This window comes from Neovison vison, chromosome 1, assembly GCF_020171115.1.
Source record: "Neovison vison isolate M4711 chromosome 1, ASM_NN_V1, whole genome shotgun sequence".
Lineage (NCBI taxonomy): Eukaryota > Metazoa > Chordata > Mammalia > Carnivora > Mustelidae > Neogale > Neogale vison.
Genome location: NC_058091.1, coordinates 42,933,189 through 42,949,774, shown reverse-complemented (window position 1 = coordinate 42,949,774; position 16,586 = coordinate 42,933,189). Strand labels below are relative to the sequence as shown.

The window sequence follows — 16,586 nt, the reverse complement described above, 5'->3', positions numbered from 1 at the left end:
TGAAAAAAAAAAATTCCCTTCAGCTTCAATGAGAAGGAAACCCTGTGGCCACAGACAAAATCTGTAACCAGAAAGATTTGGGGGATGAGTGTAGAAAGCCAAAGTAACTTGCAGCTCAGAAATGGCTTGAATGACATTAAGAAGATAACTGTTTAGTGATCTGGGAAGACTGATGAGTTGAGAAAGTGGTTTAAGGAAATACCATGGTTGATCACTAACTCTATTTTTACTAGATGTATATCCCTGAAAGGAAGTGACTGAATCTTGGGGTTCAAAGGTTATTGCCTACTTTCTGAGCATCAGTGTTGTAGGGGGGGTCAAGTCAAGTGAGGTGACCATGTCAATTCAGGACACAAGTGTGAAATTCTCCTCCTGCCCCCATTTTCACCTCCATGCACCTCCATGAAAGTGGAGATTTTCTTGAGGCCATAATTATAGATCTCTGAAGGTATAGCACAGTGTCTTTTTCATACTGATCATAGCTCAATAAATTTTAATTTATTGATAAGAGAAACAATAAAGATGTCAAAATTTAAGTGCCAGTTTCAGTCAAATGCTTTGCATCTTCTAAAGGGGAAAAAAGGGGGCTCTGGGTGGCGTAGTGGGTGAAGCCTCTGCCTTTGGCTCAGGTTATGATCTCAGAATCTCAGGGTCCTGGGATCAAGCCCCACATCAGGCTCCCTTCTCCTTCTGCCTGCCTCTCTGCATACCTGTGATATCTCTCTCTCTCTCTCTCTCTCTCTCTCTGTCAAATAAATAAATCTTTATAAAAATAGGAATAAAATTTTTAAAAATCATTCCCCTTCTTGTCTAAACAACCTTATTCACAGTCCTTTCTCCTGTTACCTTTCCATCTTCTCTCCATGCGGAGTGGGAGAGCAAGCAAAGCATATGTCCCACCCATTCTTTTCCCCAGAGCAAAATTTGTTGTCATAACTGATGCTAAGAGACTGAGCTCCTCAAAACATCTTTGGCAGCAAATTTACTCTCAGACTGAAAAACCGTCTCCATTCCAGTTCTGTGCACTGAAACCCAATTTTCTAGACTGTGCTATGATCGGGGCCTCAAAAACCTTAAACTTCTTTAACCCCTCTGTGTTGTCCAGGGTACAGTCTTTAAGGCAGATTATGACCACTGTTGGTGACACAGTTTGTAGATAATGACAGAAATAACCTTCATTATGCATGAATTGCAGTGGCTTTCTGCTGAAGAGGGCAAGGCCATGGAAGTCATGACAATTGGTTTCAGTTAAAATTACATTTTTATGCACTGTAGTCTCGTTAAAAAGTTCCCAGTGGGAAAGAATGATTTCTGAGCTATCATTACCAAACAGGGTTGCAAATCGTGTTCTGAAACTGTCAGAAAAGGTTTATTTCACAGAATAATAATAGTGCAATCAAGTAACAATATCAATGACAGACAAAAAAACAAAACCACTTCATTTTTATTCTGGATAAATGCACATCCATTAGAGTATTAAATCCAAAAATAATCTGTGATTTTTAAAAGAACATGAGAAAGTAAGGGGTCGCTGGTTGGGTCATTTGGTTGAGCCTCTGACTCTTGGTTTCCGTTCAGGTCATGACCTTAGGGTTGTGGGATCCCACGCTGAGTGTAAAGCCTGCTTAAGAGTCTCTCTTTCCCTCGCCGTCTGCCTCCCACCAGCCCCCCTTATGCTCATGTGCCCTCTCCCTCTCTCTTAAAAACAAAAAACAAAACCTAAAATCTAGGCTCCCAATCAAGTAATAATAAACATTTTTATTTGATTTTTTACATCTCTCACACCAATGTAATAGCACAGTACACATTTTATTATCTAGATAGAGATATACTAGTAAATTGTGGGCAAACATATATTGTAGAATACATTCTGAATTTCTGATTATAAAAAAGCTCAACAAATACAGAAATTTACAAAGTAGTTCAATGTTCAATGGTAGAAGTGCCAAGTAATTATCAAGCTGGGTATGTTCTCCTTCTAGATCCTACCCTGCTTCAGGTCAATGTACTCGTTGGGACCTGCTTCTGTGTCTCTAGAGTAACCCTTTCAGGTGCCTCCTAGTTCAGGCTTAAGTGGAATATCTCCTGGTAATATTTGTATCAACTTGGAGACCACAAATGATGGCTTTCTTCCCTCTCCCCTAGTCCACTTACAACCAGGGAGCCGTGACCTGCAGAGTCCTGGGCCCTGTGGTCATTTCCCCAGGCCAGGCCTTCTTACTGAGTGTCATTGTGTGTGCTTCTGTGTGCCCTCGGTTAGCTGCTGCCCCACCCTCAACATACTCTTTCTCTGCAGATATTAAGTAGGGCTGAGCGAGGGGAGCCTAGGCTGCCACTCTGGAACCTGAGCTTGGAGGCCATCACATTTTTCAGAAGTGTCTGAAATATCTTCAGGTTGACGGATCTAAGCATTTAAAAGAATGCTGCTTGTTGAATTTCTTCAGACTAATCTGCAATTAACTATTCAAACACAATTCACGTACCCACTAGAAACCTACAATAATGAGATCTCTGTCTAGTGTATACAACTGAGCACATATTGAAAATTTAAAAAAAAAAAAAAGAAGGAATCCCAAATCCTATGAAGGTTGATGCCCTTTGTTTTCTAGTGTAGCTCAGATCTTGTTCAGAAAGGATGCCGGTTTTCCTTGTCTAACCCTCTTGTGTGTCAAAAAGTAGCTTTGTTTTATCTTGATGGGGTGAGCTTGTGGCCAAATTCGAATGGCGATTCTGGAGTAAGGGAGGAGTTCCCATTTCACCACATTCAACATATCTGAGGTTGTGGCACTCACATGCTGAGGACTGAAGACTTTTAGAGTATTTTTGGACACAGCACTTAATAAGGCACTTGAGAACCAAAAAACTCAGTTCAATGAAATTCAACACAATGCACAGGCATGAGATAATAACCAAGAAGAGTATGAAGATGGTTTTCTCGGTGGGTTTGGAGATGAAGCAGTCCACAGTGTTGGGACAAGGCTTCAAGTCACACTTCATAAGGTAGGGAACACCAAAGCCATCATACAGTTTGTAAAATAAAACCAGGAAGCCAATCTCAAAACCAGTTTTAACGATGAGGCTGATAAGGTAAGTGTACCACAGGTCCCCATCCATCATACCTGGGCTGACGTACTGGCTCTTTCTGTGCCTCTTCTCTCTACCCTCATGATAGGCTACATGTAGAACCACCAGAAGTGAAGGCATAGAGACCATGATCAGTTGTAAGGCCCAAAGTCTGACCTGGGAGATGGGGAAGAAGTGATCAAAACACACATTTTCACAACCAGGCTGTTTCACATTGCACTCAAACTCTTTCTGCTCATCTTTCCACACATGCTCTGCTGCCACCATGTAGACCAGCAAACGGAAGACGAAGACAACAGCCAGCCAAATCCGTCCAATGCCAGTTGAGTATTTGTTTACTCCAGTTAAGAGGTCTCTGAGGAACATCCAACTCATGACTTGGGTTCAAAAGAAGGTAAGATTCTGCAAAAGAAAACAATTTCATCCTGATTCACTTATTTTTATTTCATTGATCATGTTCACTGTCTTACTTGATTATGGGATTGTGGAAAAGAAACTCAAATTTCAACTCTGGATGTTGAGGACTCACTTTCAATTGGAAATAACACAATTAGTCTGTATATACAATTGATCTCATGCCCAGTTTAATTTGGAATTTGGTTGGTGACCCCGCACACACTATACCCATTTTCAAACAAACAAATTCTTCAGTTTATTGCTTCTCTATAAGGATGGATGTGTTCTGTTACTAATCTAGAAAAAATTAGATATGAATCCCAAGGTAACCTTGGTACCTTGAGATAGCCCTTACATACCCACTTCTTGAAGTTGTAATCTCTACTCACTTTTTCCACTTTGCTAGTGCCCCTCCCCAATCCCTAAATGTTAGTCACTGCACTTACCTCCCTTTGTGTCCCATATCCTATATCAACAGCTGAGCTTGCCTACAGTCTGATAGTGAAAAATGATTCTCTCCAATTAGAATTTCTTCAAACTCTTGTTTCTTCACTCTTCCAGACCCACTTACATCCCTGCCCAACTTAACTTGCTCCACCCAGTCTAGAGGGAGGGGTTCATCTCATCTTGCCTCAAAATGGTCATTCCAGCTCTACAGCTTATTCCCATGGATTCAACTATTGCTTTCAGACTCCTGACTCTCAAATCTTTGGCTCCTCCCCAGATTTCCAGACCTCACTGCCTCTTGGTTAGCATTTAAATATGTCCCAGGCATCTCAAACTTGATATATCTACAGCTGAATTTATTATCTATCCTGCCTTTTGATTTTCTTGTTCAATGGCATCACCAATACCCAAGCGCCCAGGTTGGATATCCCACATACATCCTGGACTCCTCTCTCATGCCTCTTTTTAATTGCTCTCCAAATTCCAATTCCTCCTAAATATCTCTCAAATTTCCCTCCAGGTCACTGCTGAAATCTCTCTCTCACTTATATATTCTTTCCACACCTTTCCATTTCCAATCTCATCATCTCTTCCGGTCTTCTCATACTATGTCCTTGATGATGCTTAATTATCTTGCACCTCTCTCCATTTCTTTTGCTCTTTTCCATATAAAAGCTGATAGGACAAAAAATCCAGTCAAGAAATGGGCAGAAAGCATGAATAGACATTTCTCCAAAGAAGACATACAGATGGCCAACAGACCCATGAAAAAATGGTCAACATCACTTGGCATCAAATCAAAACCACAGTGAGATACCACCTCACACAGGTCAGCATGGCTAAAATTAGTAAGTCAGGAAACAACAGATTTTAACAAGGATGTGGAGAAAGGGGAACCCTCTTACACTGTAGGTGGGAATGCAAACTAGTGCAGCCATTCTGGAAAACAATATAGAGGTTCCTCAAAAAGTTAAAAATAGAACTACCCTATGACTCAGCAATTGCACTACTAGGTATTTACCCAATGGATACAAAAATAGTGATTTGAAGGGGTACGTGCACCCCAATGTTTATAGAAGCAATGTCCACAATAGCTAAACTATGGAAAGAACCCAGATGTTCATAGACAGATGAATGGATAAAGAATATGTGAGAGATATATGTATATGTATATATGTGTGTGTATATAAAATATGTGTGTGGGTATATATATGTGTGTGTGTGTGTGTGTGTATACACACACACAATGGAATATTACTCAGACATCAGAAAGTATGAAATCAAGCCATTTGAAACAATATGGATGGAACTAGTGGGTATGATGCTAAGTGAAATAAGTTAGAGAAAGACAAATACCATATGATTTCATTCATGTGGAATTTAAGAAACAAAAAACATAGGGGAAGGGAAGGAAAAATAAAACAAGATAAAAACAGAGAGGGAGGCAAACCATAAGAAGCTCTTAACTATAGAAAACAAACTGAAGGTTGCTGGAGGAGAGATGTTTGGAGTTTGAGGTAACTTGGTGATGGACATTAAGGAGGGCACTTGATGTAATGAGCACTGGGTGTTATAGGCAACTGATGAATCACTAAATTCTATGCCTGAAACTAATAATATATTCTATGTTAATTAATTGAATTTCTATTTTTAAAAGTTTTAAAAAGTTGATAGGATGCTAGGGAGCCTTCTTTTTCATATCAGTGATGTCTTCCTGGCTTCTATCTTGTCTTATAATTGAATGTTGTGGTGTGGCCCCGAATTTTTTTTGTTGGGCCCATTGTATGCTCAGCACTCTCTGTTCAGTGCTTTTAAGTTGGTTTCTCACAACTACTCTGGAAAGTGGAGTTCTGTTTGCTTTTGGTTTGGTTTGTTTGCTTATGGTGGTGGATGTTTTGTTCTTTCAGAGGAGAAAGCAGATTCTAAAAAATGAAGCTACTTTCCCATGTTTACTAAGTAAGATGCAGAGCAGGGTTCAAATCCAATTTCCATCACTCTAAAACAGAGCCTCCCAACAGTAGCACCATTAAACTTGGGGCCGGATAATTCTTTGTTGGAGCAGCTGTCTTGTGCATTGTAGGTCATTCACAGTCTCCCTGGCCTCTACCAGTTAAATGCCAGTAGTACCACCTCCTGCGCCCAGTTCAGACAACCAAAAATGTAGTCCATACATTTCCAAATGTGCCCTGTGGAGATGAAGCAAAATCTCTCTGAGTAAAAATCACTTCTCTTAACTCTCTCTTCAGAAGATGTGGGCTCACTTATTTGTTGAGCATAACAAATAGCATGGAGGACATGGGGAGTTAGAGAGGAGAAGGGAGTTGGGGGAAATTGGAAGGGGAGGTGAACCATGAGAGATTATGAACTCTGAAAAACAATCTGAGGGGTTTGAAGAGGCGGGGGGGGGGTGGGAGGTTAGGAGAACCAGGTGGTGGGTATTAGAGAGGGCTCAGATTGCATGGAGCACTGGGTGTGGTGCAAAAACAATGAATACTGTTATGCTGAAAATAAAAAAAAATAATGTACTATATGTTGGCTAAGTGAATGTAATAAAAAAATTAAAAAAATGTTTGGTACAATTCACCTGTGGAAAAAAATAAAAATAAAAAGTGCCATGATTTATATATATATATAAAAAAAAGGATGATGTGGGCCAGAACTCCAGGTCTGCCACTCATATACTTTGTGATTTCTCAGGTGAAATCCTTGCCATTTCAGATCTTGCTTTCTATTACAAAAATTAATTAGTTTTTGCTTTCTCTATAGCTCAGCTGAAAGAGTATCATGGAAATGATGGTGTGAGGGGAATGAGGATGTTAAGAAAATTGGGATACTGTTATAGCAGCACACCTGTTGGAGCATGTCACATTACCTCTTATAGAGAGAACAATATGTAGTAAGCCCACACACTAGAGCCCTAAGAAATGTACGAAGGTTAACAGACGTTTTCAGAGAAAACAAAGACACATGTACACAGTGCTCTATTCAGCAGGGAATAAATACTTCAATATCCTTGGGTTTTCAGAATACAAACAAAATTGTATTAAATAAAAAGGATTCTCAAATCCACCTGAAAGGTTAATGTCTCCATGAATTATAAAACAAAGTCCCAAAGATTAAAAAGGGAAAACAAAGGGTATTATGTTTTCCTGTAACATGTGTCATTGAGCATTTGTCCATATTATTCAAAAGGGTATTTATGTAATGTTACAAAGCATTTGAAAGCCACCCTGCTGGGCATTTTAGAGAAGGGAGGAAGGCAAGAGTAGATTCAGACTTTTTTGCTAAAAGGAGAGCAATAAAAAAGCAACTGGTGTTTGAGTAGAATTGGAAGACTGATACCATCAAATGTGACAGGATTATGAATTTCATTTGGCTGATAAGTATCTATCCTATTTTGAAGTTCTCTGCTAATGGAAAGACCATGACTTTTCTCAGGAGAGAGAGGTGTTCTAATGTTAGTTCAGTTTTAACAAGGGTGGTTTAGCACAGTGGATAAAAGCCTGGGCACAGTGTTGGACTCCTCAGGTTCAAGTCCAGGTTCAGCTTTGATGATAATAGTACCAGCCATGTTGGGCTCAAAACAGAGTCTGACACATGGTAAGTGATCCATAAGCATTATTATTATTATCATCATCATTATTATTTTGCCATTAAAAGCCTTTCTTCGATGTCAAATTGGAAGTCTTTCCAATTGTAAGTATATATATATTTTTTTTTCCCTAGCTTTTTTCCTATGAAGGTGGGTAAGTTAGGAATCTTCATATAATGGCCCTTTAAGCATTTGAAAGCAGTCATTATTAGTTTGAAACCATTAGCTCATCATTCTTATCTCTTTCTTTAAAAAAAAAAAGATTTTATTTATTTATTTGACCACAAGATGAAGAGAGAGCACAAGTAGGCAAAGAGGCAGGCAGAGGGAGAGGGAGAAGCTGCCTCCCCACTAAGCAGGGAGTTCAACATGGTGCTTGATCCCAGGACCCTGGGATTATGACCTGAGCCGAAGGCAACCACATAACAGACTGAGCCACCCAGGCACCCCAACGTCATTAAATAATAATTCAGATTATCGCTTTATCTTTAATAAAACTCTTTATCTCTTTTCTTAAACCACTAAGGATAACTACCTTGAAGAGTTTCTACTTGCCAATTCTAATGTACTAGTTCTCCTGTGACTTTCTCTTTTCTCTTAAGAACTAGCAGTTAACTGCACAAGAATTTAGTTTGGAAAATTCAATTAATCAAATATTTTCAGGAAGTAAAATATTCAGTATTACTAATATCAGGAATAATATTGGGAAATTGCAAATATTCCCCAAACACCTTATCTGAATTAAAAGTGGAGGTGAGAAGAAGGTGCTGGGTCAATCAGATTTCCATATGAACAAAAATGAAGTTGGATCCCTATTTTATACCATTTAAAAACTTGCCTTAAAATGGATCAAAGACCTAAATATGAGAGTCAAAACCATAAAATTCTTAGAAGAACACAAAGGGGTAAATCTTTATGATCTTGAGTTTGGTAATAGATTCTTGGATATGACACTGAAAGCATGAACAACAAAAAAGAAAAAAATAAATTGGATTTCATCAAAATTAAAAACCATTGTTCATCAAAGGACATTATTACAAAAACAAAAAGACAACTCACAAAGTGAGAAAAAATACTTGTATGTAATGTATCTGGTAAGGTTTTAATATCCAGAATATGTAAGGAGCTACTAAAACTCAACAACAAAAATAATCCAAAAATGGTCAAAATGTTTGAATAGACATAACTCCAAAGAAGACATACAAATGGCCAGTCAATACATGAAAAGATACTTAACATCATTAGTCATTAGGAAAATGCAAATTAAAGCTACAATGAGATATTACTTCACATTTACTAGGATGAGGACAGTTTTTAAAATATAAAATAAAGGGGCAGCTGAGTAGCTCAGTAGGTTAAGGATCCAATTTGACTTTGGCTCGGGTCATGATCTCAGCGTTGTGAGATCGAGCCCCACATTGGGCTCTGCTCTGGGCATGGAAGCTGTTTGAGATTCTTCCTCTCCCTCTGCCCCTCCCCACCCACTCTTTCTTGCTCACTCTCACTCTCTCTCTCACTCCAATTCTTTCTCTCTCTCCCTTAAAAAAAGAATTGTGACAAGTATATGCTCTGGGTGCTGAGATACAAGAGTGAGCTGGATAGAGAAGGGCCTTGCTCTCATAGAGCTTATATTCTAGAGAAGGAGAGAGACAATAAGAAATAAATGCAGAATATCAGATAATGATGAAGACTGTGAAGAAGCACAAGCAGAATGATGTAATTTTGTTGGGGCCAGGAGAGTCTCTTTGGACTGGGAGGCCATGGGAGAGCTCTCTAATGAGGTGGCCTTCAGATGGAACCCCAAGTGGTAAGAAGTCAACTATGTGAAGCTATGAGGAAGAACATCCGAGGAAAATGGAATGGCTGGACAAAATGAACTTAACATGTTTGAGGAACAGAAGGAAGGTCCATGTGACTGGACCTTAGTGAGTGAAGAGTGGATGGTCTGAGATGAGGCTGGAAAAGGAGGTCCAGCCAGGTCACATAGAGCCTTAGAGGTCACAGTGGGCTGTCCTGTGCTATGTCACTATAGACAAGAAGTTCACTCTTTTGAGGGTTCATTCTCCCTGTCCATAAAAAGGGGATACTAATATTTTTCAAGCTGACTTCATGAAGTTTGTTGGGAACACAAGATGAAATATAAAAATTTCGTGAAGTATGCACACACACAGAAAAGAACAGAACAGAAAGGAAAAGAAAAAAAAAGAAAAAAGGAAACAGCAAAATTGAATGTTGACTCTCAGGTGAATTATTCAATCTCAAATTTCTTTGCTCTTTGCCATAGAATGTATCACTCATATAATCGCCAAGGGCCTTAGTTCTTCACACTGATCACACTAAGAATATTGAGCTAAAAGATGAGAGATTAATTTTCATATCACTTTGCTGTCATCTCTAATATCAATATTAGTAGGAAATATCCATCCATTCCTATTTACTCAAATAATTCAAATGTTAAGCTTATAGCAAGGGTTTTTTCATTATTGGCATTAATGTTGATACAACTATTTCATTATTCTATTAAAATTCCCAGATGAAATGTATCTGGGAAGTGGAGACAGAGGGTATGTGGTTGCACATACGCCCATGCTCTGTGGGGATGAGGAGTGGGAATGCTCTAAGAATAATGATTGACAAATTGTTTGGACCCTTCTTTTCATAGCAGAGAGCTGATCCTCAAAATGGAGATTTTGGATAAGAATTGTGTTAAAATGTAAAATTTTAAATGACTATCCCCTGCGTGTTGCATATCCAGGAGTCACAACCAAATGAATATGAGGAAGAAATAAATTTGTACATGTCAGAGTTTACTCTTAGAAGGAATTTGCGTTAGTATAGCTATGAGTAAATAGGTATAAATGAATAAATTCATCTGAAGCACTCGGGATATCACCTGATGCATAACAAATACCAATTTAAATATCATCATCATTATCAAACCAGTGAAAGTTGAAAGACCTCCAAAAGCTCAATAAAAAATCCTCTACCAGCTATACTGAGGTTCTACTAACTGATTTTGTTTAAAGATTTTATTTATTGATTTGGCAGAGAGAGAGAGAGCACAAGCAGGAGGAATGGTAGGCAGGGGGAGAGGGAGAAGCAAGCTCTGTGGAACTCAAAATTAGTTACAATAACCATAGAGTAGGAGCAAGGATAGTTAACATGTCAGACTTTTCTACATCCTAGATTAAATGTCCATTACAGTTATTTGATTCTCATTCCTCCAATTTACCAAGCAACCACTGAGTCATAACTTTCTTGCTGAAAGATTCCCCAAACTGTGCAAGGATATTCTCCTGCTACTACATAGAAGAGCTCCAGTCTCTGGCGAGCCACCTTATAAATCTGGCTCCTCTGGGTTTGGTTAATGAGTCCCTTAGAGCTGACTCACCTTGGGGTGCATCATACACCTGAGTTTTGTAAGCCTTGGGGACTGAGCATCTGCCCACCTGTCCTTCACTTATTGCTAAGTGAGCCTTTGCTATGCCACCAACTCCCCCCACACCGAAGCCTCACTTCCAGTGTGGTTCAGCTATCTGCAAGCACGTGCCTTCTCTGTGCTCTGAATGGGCACAAAAATACTGCCAGGAGCTAGAGTCCTGCTCTGAAAGTGCTATTTTGAAACTTGGGTTTGAGGGGCACTGGATTTCCAATATCCTTGCAGACTGCCAGGGACAAGCCCTGAAAAAGGTATCAGCTTCCACACTCAGCTCCTTTCATGTCTCAGTAATAACAGTACCTGCCCTTGGGTAGTGCTTGAGCATTTCCAAAGTGTCTCACAGCATCTCATGTATCCCCCACCTCCATCCTGTGAAGCAGCTAAGGTCTGTGTGTGGTGATAAAGAAAGAGAAACTCAGAGAAGAAAGGGGTTTGTGCAAGACTCCCCCAAATCAGTAGAAAACCCAGGAGCAGTGGTGCCTGGGTGACTCAGTGGGTTAAGCCTCTGCCTTCGGTTCGGGTCATGGTCTCAGGGTCGTGATCTCAGGGTCCTGGGATCAGGGCCCACATTGGGCTCTCTGCTCAGTGGGGAGCCTGCTTCCCCAGTCTCTCTCTGCCTGCCTCTCTGCCTGCTTGTGATCTCTCTCTCTGTCAAATAAATAGACAAAATCTTTTTAAAAAATTAAAAAAGAAAGAAAGAAATCCCAGGAGCAGAACACAGATCCTGAATGACTGATCTCCAGCTCCCTGAAGCATGCTGGGTTTTCTGGTTCTTTAATAACTCTGTGCTACCCTGTACACAAATTATTTAACCTCTGAAGAATACTTTGTTCTCAAGGGCCTCTTTCCACCATGTGCCGACACTTGCAAATTCCATAAAACCCCCTGTTTTAATACAAGCCATTTTCATTTTTAGCAATAACCTGTCTGGAAAATCCCTAAAACAAGGTGTTTCTCAGTCCACATCTGTGACCCTGAGGGGTTGTCATTAGATTCTCAAGGGTTTATGGGAAGTTTACGTGTGTATATTTTGTCTTTATGGTCTTAAACAAACAGACCAATGCTGGATGACTAGCTCAAACCTGAGGACTGCCACAGGCTTTCAGTACTCATAATTATCAGCATTTGGCAAACTACACAGCCTTCAGGCCAAATCCAATTGACCACCTGTTTTGTAAATAAAGTTTTATTGGGATGCAGCCATGTCCATTCATTTACTATTGTCTATAGTTGTTTTCATGCTAAAATAGCAGAGTTGACCTGTTGCAACAGAGATAGTAAAGTCCTCAAAGCCTAAACTATTAACTATCTGTCCTTTGCAGAGGCTATTTGCAGATCTTTGAAACTTCTATTGTTCTTGAAATCATATTGGAACCAAGTTGCAGAACTTTAATTATCTGGGCTTCCAAAAAACAACATAAGATGCATTCGGCTCAACAGAAAGCTACCAAAAGGGAACGCCTGAGTGGCTCAGGCTGTTAAGCATCTGCCTTGGACTCAGGTCATGAACCCAGGGTCCTGGGATTGAGCCCCTTGTCCAGCTCCCTGCTCAGCAAGGAGCCTGTGTCTTCCTCTGCCTGGAGCTCCCCTTGCTTATGTTTTCTCTCTCTCTCTCTCTCTCTCTCTCTCTCTGTGACAAATAAAAAAAAAAGGAAAGAAAGCTATATGAAGGCTATTGAGAGTGCAGCGTGAATGAATGAAGCTTGCTGGCAGTTTGAATGGAGACAAGTGGTGGGAGAAAAAGCCATAACCTGACCCACAGTGCAACAGATAGGACCACCTTCAAAGAATCTGGGCTTCTGGGGGCCCCTGGGTGGCTCAGTAGGTTAAAGCCTCTGCCTTCAGCTCAGATCACAATTCCAGGGTCCTGGGATTGAGCCCTGCACAGGGCTCTCTGCTCAGCAGGGAGCCTGCTTTCCCCTCTCTCTCTACCTCTCTGCCTACTTGTGATCTCTCTCTTTGTCAAATAAATAAATAAAATCTTAAAAAAAAAGAATCTGGGATTCTGCTGTCAGTATCTTATTCTCTTAATAAGTAGTATTTAATTTCAGCCAAACCATATCTTTTGTCCACTAAACTTTAATTTTTAATTTTATTGGTTTTGTGATGTTTGATTTTTCTTTTGTAAATACAGATCATAAGAGCTATAAGTCTAAGGATTAACCTGTGATTATAAAATTACTTCACATCTAATTTTAGGTTTCATACATATAAATAATGGTATACTAAAAAAAATAAATTGTCAACATTAAAGGTTCATGAACAATACTGAGTAGAACAGTACTCACATGGGCCAACACACACACAGCTATATATCTGTGTATATATATATATATATATATATATACTGCTTCCCTGGTATTTTAATTTCCTGTCAGAATAAAGGCATTGCCATTTTTATTTTTTATTTTTAAAATAATTTCTAAAGATTTATTTATTTATTAGAGAGTGTGCGTGAGCGAGGGTTGGGGGTAGAAGGAGAAGGAGAGAGATTCCCAAGGGTACTCCCCACTGAGCACAGAGCCCAGATGCAGGGCTTGATCCCAGGACCCTGAGATCATGACCTGAGCAGAAATCAAGATTCGGATGCTTAACTGACTGAGCCACACAGGGGTTCCCAAGGCACTGCCATTTTTTAGAGGTCCCCCTCTTAGGAACAGAGCAAAGTTTGTCCTCAAGCCACACAGAAGGGGCCACGAGAGGTCCTGTGCTGTTCCTCTATGCCCTCAAGTCCCACTCATTCACATGAGTGGATGTGTTCAAGCCAGGTGTTCCGACTTGGCCACAGCCGCCAAAGCCCTCAGATCCATCACACATTCCACATGGGCAATTTTTCTTAGAGGTAGCTTATCCCAAAGGGGCATCTGTGATGCAGCACAAAACTGGATAGCAGGACATCTAGCTTGTAATAATTAGGATTACTTCTCTCAGCAAAACTTTTTGGAAAGAGGTAATGACTTCCTGATTACAAGAAATGCCATCTTTCCATTAAATAAACAAACCCTAATGTAAGAGAAATAAGCTTAACTTACCTCTTGACACAGATGTGGAGATTAAGAAGAGAGCCAGTCGGTTGGTTGCTCATTTGATTAAAAAAATCATGAACTGATTTTATTATTTCCCAGAGAGGAAGCTATTGCTTTAAGCTCAGGCAAATGGAGTCTAGCAGTTTCCAAGGTAGCATAAGCCAAACAGGTGTAACCTGATCATTTGTTTTGGCTCATAACTTAGATGAGAACTCTTGGGTCTCTGCTGTTTACAATATATGTTAAAAGAGAATTGAAACTGGAAAAACTAACACAAGGCCATTCACGTACACACAGTTCATTGAATATCTCTTTTTATAAAACCTTGTAATCATCTACACAAAGAAACTGGAACAATGAGAGTGTTTCATCTCTTTAAACGATTTTCCAAGATTATTTATCAGAACATATCTATCAAAGACAATAGGCAAAAGAACAATTTAAGTCAATATATCTTTGATGAACTTACTTTGACTTCATATCATATATACTATTCTTAGAAATTCAGAAAGTGGGCACCTGGGTGGCTCAGTGGGTTAAAGCCTCTGCCTTCAGCTCAGGTCACAATTCCAGGGTCCTGGAATTGAGCCCCGCACAGGGCTCTCTGCTCAGCAGGGAGCCTGCTTCCTCCTCTCTGACTGCCTCTCTGCCTACTTGTGATCTCTCTCTCTGTCAAATAAATAAATAAAATCTTAAAAAAAAAAAGAAATTCAGAAAGTAAGGAGACATAGTAAAAATCACTCTCACAAAACCAGGAAGCATCAATAATAGACATTTTGTATGTACAGAACAGATGTGAAAGGGAGGGGGAGAGGGAGAAGCAGGAAGGGGGAGAAGAGAGAAAGAGAAAGTACTTTATCTTTTTATTCTTAGGTATGAAATCAGCTAAAATTAAAGATATGTGGAAATAGAAATGAAATCATTTTCCTCTTAGAATAAGAATAGCTTACAAATAGAATTTCACAGTTGGAAATGAATTTGAGGTCATGAAATTTAATGCCTTCATTTTAAAGATGAGAAAACAGAACCACAGAGAGCAGCCTGCCTCAGATCCCAGAGCCAGGATAGAGTTTTTGTACTGAAACTCTTTCTGCCTGGAGCAGTTGGATTGAGGTAGTTGGTTTTGAGGGCAACCTTCATGCAGGCCATACTGAATCCTTGAGCATTAATGATTCAGAGGAACCCAGCCTTCCAATAATAATAGCACTAACCCAAACAAAGGTAAGATTTAACAGTTTACTAGACAAAGGTTCCTGTCCTCAAGGATCTTGCAGCACCTTACACAGAAGCCAGAGGAGGGAGAAATTGCCAGGGGCAGGGTCAATCAGAAAATGCTCCGTAGAAGAGGTAGGCATGGGATGAATCTTTCTTTATGTAATGAGAGACAGGAACATGGGTGTGTTCTGGACAAAATGTCTCTGTTGAGCCCTACACCTTCTCAGTCACACTCAAGGACTCTTGCTATGCTTTTGACAAAGATTGAATTCTTCCAACACCATTTTTCAGAAGAAACAGGCATAATAAAAACTATAAAAAGAGTGCTGTATTATAGTAGAAATAACAGCATCTACAAGTCAGAAAGCTAAGGGTGGGGAGAAATAAGAGAAAGGCAGAACTAGAAAAAGAATGGGATGGATTCTGCAAACCTTGTTATCCTCCCCTTCTTTAAGATTTGGATTTCGATAGCTCTGGCCCCTGTAAAATGTCAGCAAGAGCAGAGTCCAGAGCAAAGGCTGGACATGCCAGAGCCTTCAAATGTCCAGTGTGTCCCCCGGGCTAAGGATGGAGACTCAGGAAGACTTATCTTGGTGATCACTCATTAAGAAAGGCCACAAAGGGGGGGTGGGAGGTTGGGGTACCAAGTGGTGGGTATTATAGAGGGCACAGCTTGCATGGAGCACTGGGTGTGGTGAAAAAATAATGAATACTGTTTTTCTGAAAATAAATAAATTGGGAAAAAAAAAAAAGGCCACAAAGTTGAGTTGAGTGCAGACACCATGTGAGGAGAACATGACCACGGTTCTGAGAGTTACAGTCACAGCTGGCTGCTGCAATGGCAAAATAAACACTACTATGCACACAGATCACTGTGCTCTGAACTTAACCTTTGTTGTGTCTCAGCATGTCTCTTCCAAGGAAGGGTGGGGGTCTTTTCGGCTCAGTTTAGATGCAGTTCGAGCACCGTGTTTTGTTCTAGTCTGAGTAGGACCTTTGACAAACTCAAGTAGGTCTAGAAGTCCGACCGGGGTGGAGAGGGTGTCTCTAAACATGCATAAAAAGGTTTGGAGCAACTGGAGGTGCTTGGCCTGGATAGGCAAGGTCCAAGGGAGTTACTTATCAGAATACGATGCTAATTCTGTCAATTTCAATGTTTATGTATTTTGCAATAATAGAGATCCCATAGACTCTGAGTTCAGACAAACCAGGGTTGGAATCTTAAACCTATTTCCCACTCATTTTGTGGCTCTGCCTAAGATGCTTGAGTTCCCTGAGCCTCCATTTCCTCATCTGCCAAATAGAAAGGCATTCCCTACTTCAACATTCTTACGATAGTTAAATGAAATAATAACTGCTCGATAAACGGTAGCCACAACTGAAAGGA

At 40.0% G+C, this 16,586-nt stretch overlaps 1 protein-coding gene across 1 annotated transcript; it reads right to left on the bottom strand.

Annotated features, from left to right (window-relative positions):
- Positions 1 to 1,585: 1,585 nt before the first annotated feature.
- Positions 1,586 to 14,068, bottom strand: GJB7 (gap junction protein beta 7). The gene is made up of 2 exons (XM_044236427.1): positions 13,991 to 14,068; positions 1,586 to 3,486 (listed from the first exon to the last, which is right to left on the bottom strand). Exon 2 carries the CDS (start codon positions 3,457 to 3,459, stop codon positions 2,653 to 2,655), a length of 807 nt encoding a protein of 268 aa, XP_044092362.1. The 5' UTR covers positions 3,460 to 3,486; positions 13,991 to 14,068; the 3' UTR covers positions 1,586 to 2,652.
- Between the last annotated feature and the right edge of the window lie 2,518 nt (positions 14,069 to 16,586).